Source organism: Miscanthus floridulus, chromosome 6 (genome assembly GCF_019320115.1).
Source record: "Miscanthus floridulus cultivar M001 chromosome 6, ASM1932011v1, whole genome shotgun sequence".
In the NCBI taxonomy this organism is placed as follows: domain Eukaryota; kingdom Viridiplantae; phylum Streptophyta; class Magnoliopsida; order Poales; family Poaceae; genus Miscanthus; species Miscanthus floridulus.
The window spans coordinates 115861110-115866504 of NC_089585.1; the positions used below are offsets into that span (position 1 = coordinate 115861110).

General features: G+C 47.4%; 1 protein-coding gene and 1 pseudogene across 1 annotated transcript; one reads left to right on the forward strand and one right to left on the reverse strand.

Annotated features, from left to right (window-relative positions):
* Positions 1-318: 318 nt before the first annotated feature.
* Positions 319-3432, forward strand: LOC136459165 (frataxin, mitochondrial-like; annotated as a pseudogene).
* A 379-nt stretch (positions 3433-3811) lies between these two features.
* Positions 3812-4574, reverse strand: LOC136459166 (calcium-binding protein PBP1-like). The gene has a single exon (XM_066459058.1). It carries the CDS (start codon positions 4307-4309, stop codon positions 3833-3835), a length of 477 nt encoding a protein of 158 aa, XP_066315155.1. The 5' UTR covers positions 4310-4574; the 3' UTR covers positions 3812-3832.
* Positions 4575-5395: the final 821 nt, after the last annotated feature.

Below are 5395 nucleotides of genomic sequence, written 5' to 3' on the forward strand. Positions count from 1 at the left end.
GTGAAGTGGCAGTGCATGCTCGTGATAATTGTTGTAACATGTTTAGGCCGCACGAGAGATTAATTAGGAACTAGCCATGCATAGAATTCTATTCTGGGTCAAAGCCACGAAGTGTTTTCATGGCGGAAGAATAGGACGGCGTCCAGGGACTGGGCACTTGCATGCTGCTAGCATGTTTCCACGGTTGCACGTTGCGAGATGCAGCGTGAGTCTCGGCTGAGTGATTTTGGCTGGCCGTTTATTTTATGCATGTACTTGAGTTTATATATGAATGAAAAGCGACGGGAGTTGTGTGGCTTGCGTCAACAAGAGAAAACTGCTAGCTTGTGCCATTCTGTACGTGTGCGTGTATCTACCAAAGAGAGCAGGCGAGTGTTTGCGATAAACACTTGCTGGTGAGGGAGAGATTCCCAACATCAGTGAGGGAGAGAATTCCAACATCGACGGCGCCGGATCGGCTAACCGGCGATATGTGGTGGCCGCTGCCAACTGGAGTCGGTGGCGTAGCATGGACGCCGAGACCAACGTGGTCACCGGCGGTAGCAGACCTTGGATCACCGGCGAGGTGATCTAGATCAGGGTCGGGAGTGCGATCATATTCAGAATCGCCAGCAGGGGACTCTGGATTTTCCGGATCTCCTAACCATCGCGCTGGGGACATGGTCTCGACTTGCCTATTGACTGTCGAATTCCCAGGCTATAACATTCGCATTAAATACGAGGAAGAACATACTTTTTTTTATTCCAAGCCATGGCTCTAGGGCCTTGTCATTATAACCGGTGACTCGACAACATCGCGAGACACAAGGTTCATTACAAATTCTTGGAGGGGGCTTGTCCAAACAAAGGATTCGCCCGGGTCCCAACCCAAACTCAGACTAGCAAGATTATGTGCCGCTGAATTACATTCTCTAGGTACTAGAAGGATATCACTACACATGAAGTGGTCATGGGGAAGAGCCTGGACATCCTTGATGAGCATCCCGCAAGCAACAAAATCCATGTGGGATGTGCAAAAAGCCTGCCGCAGTGCAGAACAATCCATTTCCAATTGAATCCGCGAGATCCCGAAATCAGTCACCGTTTGGAGAGCATTGGCACAGGCTGTTGTTTCTGCTGTAAAAGCATCCAGCACCACTCCTGATCTTCAGGCCCCAGCAGCAACCACTTCTCCTTGATGATCCCGGACAACAAATCCCCATCCGCCGCTCAGCGTTTCCTTGACAAAAGCACCATCAGTATCGATTTTCAGTTGCCCCTCAGGTGGCGGTGTCCACTTCTGTGTTGCTCTGGAAGCTCGGGTTGGCTGATCCAGGCCACCTCGCTTCAGATAACTAAGCAGCCGGAGTACATCACCAGCCACCTCTTCACATGTTAATCCCTTCGCAAGATATAAAAATGGGTAAAATTTTAGTTTTTCCACGAGGAGACAATAAAATTGTAAACGCATTTAGTGCAAAGGAGACTAGTGGGCTGCGCTGTCATCGCCTTCGGTCGGACCAGCCCAACGGCCCATACTTTGAACGCGTTGGGCCAGCGCCCAGGGAAAGCAGAAGCAGGCGCATGTTAGGTAGGGTTCCAGTGGACGTCTCGTCACGTGACCCGATTGCGGCCTTGTGGGCACAGTACGAGACGAGGCCATCGCCGCTCGCCCGCTCCACACCAGTCCGTGGCCGTCGGAGCAGGGCTGCGCCACCTCTCTGGCTACCGTAGGTTGCTGCGCGGGCGCACACACAGGCGGCGGCGCTAACCATGTCGTCGCGTAAGGTTCTCCTAGGCCTCGCCTCCGGGAGGCGGCTCCGGTCCCGCACTCAGCAGCTCTTCTGGGCCGCCGATCTCCCTGTAGCTACCACCTCTCGCTCCCTCGCGGCCGCCGCTGCCGTCGGGCGGGTCTCCAGCGGCTCTTCTGTTCTCTTTGAGGACCATCTCGTCAACGCGCCTCTCGACACAGTCCGCCGCCGGTGACGCGCCCGGCCCATCTGCGGTGCACTACAAGTTTGTTTCTCGACCTCGCAGCCTCAGCACGTTATTATTATTATTCCATCTATTTATGCACTCTAGGTAGTTTGGAAAGCTTTCAAGTGCGAATGGGTCCGATGGAGAAATTGGATACATCATACTTGTAAGATCGTAGGATGTTTGCTATAGCAATTTTTGTTTGGATCTGTGGTCTCTACGAATTCTGACTTCCTTGGGACGAAAATGTTTTGTTGTATTTGTGGCCCCCACCTGTGTCAATTGGTAACCTAAATTAGGTACTCAAAACGCAATGTAATTTTCCAATATAGTGTCAATGGATAAAGGATAATACAGGTTGCTAGGAGAGATAACAGTTGCTTGAATCAACAAACTGAAATGTGGAAAAATTGATCACAACAATTTAGAGTAAAATCTGATCTTCAGTATGTTTACTGTTTTTACTTTATATATTGTTCTAGTTTGGTTACGTGAGACTCGCCATATAGTTTTTTGTCGCATGGGGTATTTATTGATTATATGACTGTGCACATTGAACAGGTTGATAATGCAAGAGGATGAGTTTCACAAATTAGCAGATGAGACGATTCATGACTTGCTTGAAAAACTTGAGGTAGTGATACGGTCTTCAAATCTCAGCACTTGAGCAAAAACTCTCTTAGAAGATGTTAAGTCACCGTACCTTTGACCAATACTATTCTTCATGTCGCCGTTTTAGGAATACGGTGACTCCATTCAGATGGATGGTTTCGACATAGACTATGGGGTTAGTTGCAGCATGTTATGGAGAATCATGTGAATCTTGCGATTATGTGTTTTCTTTTTCATGTATTCAATTATTGATGCATCCTTCTCTTTTCCTTGACATTCTAGAATCAGGTTTTGACACTGAGGCTTGGGGATTTGGGGACGTATGTTGTAAACAAGCAAACACCAAACAGACAAATCTGGCTTTCTTCACATGTAAGGTAATACAATGCATCTTAGTATCTCAGTTGTTGTTCGTTTCATTATGTATTGGACCCTTGAGTTTGATAGGCATATAGTTTCAGGAACCTGTCACTGTGGGTACATGCCTTTTTTTGGGAAGGAACACATGATATTTTTTAATAGAAGACAGTGATCATTTGTGATATGTGGTTTGGTTTACCCGGTAGGCTATGCATCTTATGACGTGGCTCTGAAATTTATCCATTCTTGATTTCCAATCAAATAGACCCACAATTGGATATCTTGTACAACACCCAAAAGCTCTTAATTGAATTGTCTGCCGTCTTTATCCTTATATCTTATATATAAAAAAGCTACCTGGATATGCATGCAGTGGGCCTTCTAGGTTTGACTGGGATGTGGCAACTAATGGTTGGATATACAAGCAAACTGGAGTGAATCTTGTGCAGCTTCTGGAGAAGGAGATTGGTGAGCTCTGCCGTACTCCAGTAGAACTTTCATAACAGTACTGTAGTACATGAAATACCACACAACTAGGTTGGATGGAGAGCAGTGCACTTGAGGTAAAGTATGAATGAGACAACCCTCTTGTAATATGGTTATTCACAAAATTTTGTTCTGCACATTTGCACACTGTTCAGGATAAATAATTTCCTTCGCTGATAACGGGACAAAGTAAACATCAGGCACATATCTTTGCTTCGAGATGCCCTAGAGACCACAAGTGAATGCTCATGGTACTTTGTTGTATAATTTTCACCTTTTGTTAGTATCATAATATGAGTCAGTTTGTCAGACTACTTTAGTGTTTCTGAATTCAATATCACATTGGGGTTGGACCAAATTGACGAAAGATCACTATATTCTGTTGCACTAGCTACTAAGTAACAAGGATCAAATTACATCAATATTGAAACATCCTGTGTGCCTCTTCTTCCATCAGCTCAGGGCTCAGTCTGACCATGAGAATGCAGAACTCCATCTGATCCAGTGCCCCATCCCCGTCCAGATCCCCTTCCCTCACCATCTCCAGGAGCTCATCATCGCGGAGCTCTCCAAGCCTGAGCCTGGCCACATTCTGCTTCAGGCTCTGGAAGGTGATCTTGCCTGTCCTGGGTTCCATGAGCATCTGGAACCCTTTGCAGAGCTCCTGAATCAGCCCCTCCACCCCGAGCTTCCTCGCCATCAACGGCAGGAAGTCCTGGAACTGCATGGAGGAGCCCTTGTCTGAGCCCGAACTGGAATTGTCCTGGGAGATCACGGTGAAGATTGAAGGTCTGACAATGGCTGTGGTAGATGGGTGATGGAGAGGGAGGTAGTTGGTTATATAAGGGGGATGCGTGAATCCATGGAGGTTCTCGGAAGCAGTCTCCCCGTGCATGCCAACCGAAGTACAGGTAATTGCAGGCTTCCCGCATCCCCCATCTGCCTATCTCCAGGTGGTTGCTGCGTCCGGTGGTTTTGGTTTGGTTTCTGCGAAATAGCACACAAGGCTAGCTGGCTTCCGCGAGATCTCAAAGATTGGTTGCTTGAACGGGTCTTGTTTCTTCTCTTTCTTTTTCGCAGTTGACTTACGTAAACAGGGGCTTAAATGTTTAGATCATATAAGAAAACGGATACTGGCTGTGGCCGGAAGTCCTGGTATGAACAGAAGACGGTGGCTGATGCTCATAATAATTTGTGATCTGGAGTGTTGTTTTCTCGTTTTTTTATCGTTATGTGACGTTCTAGGATCCTGGACGGTGTCACGTGTGGGCCCAAAACGTCAGGTATCCTGGTGATGTGCACAAAGATTATGACCGCATAGGATATGAAACGATGAGGGTTGCATTCTGGTGCGGTCTGCTGAACATAGAAACTTCGTTCAAGGCTATGGTCGGCTTGGTGTTTGCTTATGGTTCCTCGACAGTTTCATCTTATTTGCCATGTGTGACGTGCTTGGCATCGCCCATACGATGAACTGAAGAGCGCGGAGGGATCTCTTTCCTACTATTTTGTCCTCGTACTTGCCCACCATAGGCGAATACTTGCCCATCACCTTTTCTTTGGAACTTAGCACTGTTGTCCATCACTTAGTTTCTTCCTGGTCTGTTTTTTTTTCCAGGGGACTTACACTTTTTTTCTCTCTCTCTCAAAAAAAAAAAAAGGATACCGCTTCAGTGTGTTCTGTGATATAGAGACGGAATAGAGAGAAAGGCATTGCCGGCCCACTAAAATGCCCAACATCTTTCGTTCGTTTTGCCCAGCCCGGCTCTAGAGTTCAGTACATCCAGTTCGGCTTAGCAAGCTGGACCGTCCTACTAAACTTCATAACCCAATTACCAGCCGTATAGGCATTGTCCATGGCAGACTGGGGGGGGGGGGGGGGGGGGGGGGGGGTGCGCGGGCAAGTATATAAGATCTCGTACCCCAAGTATATAAAGTCCATTAGATTTTAGGACTAATGCAGCAGCCTACAGTCCAGCAG

Coding starts and splice junctions, on each gene's coding strand:
- LOC136459166 (XM_066459058.1), bottom strand. CDS start 4,309: ATGCACGGGGAGACTGCTTCCGAGAACCTCCATGGATTCACGCATCCC.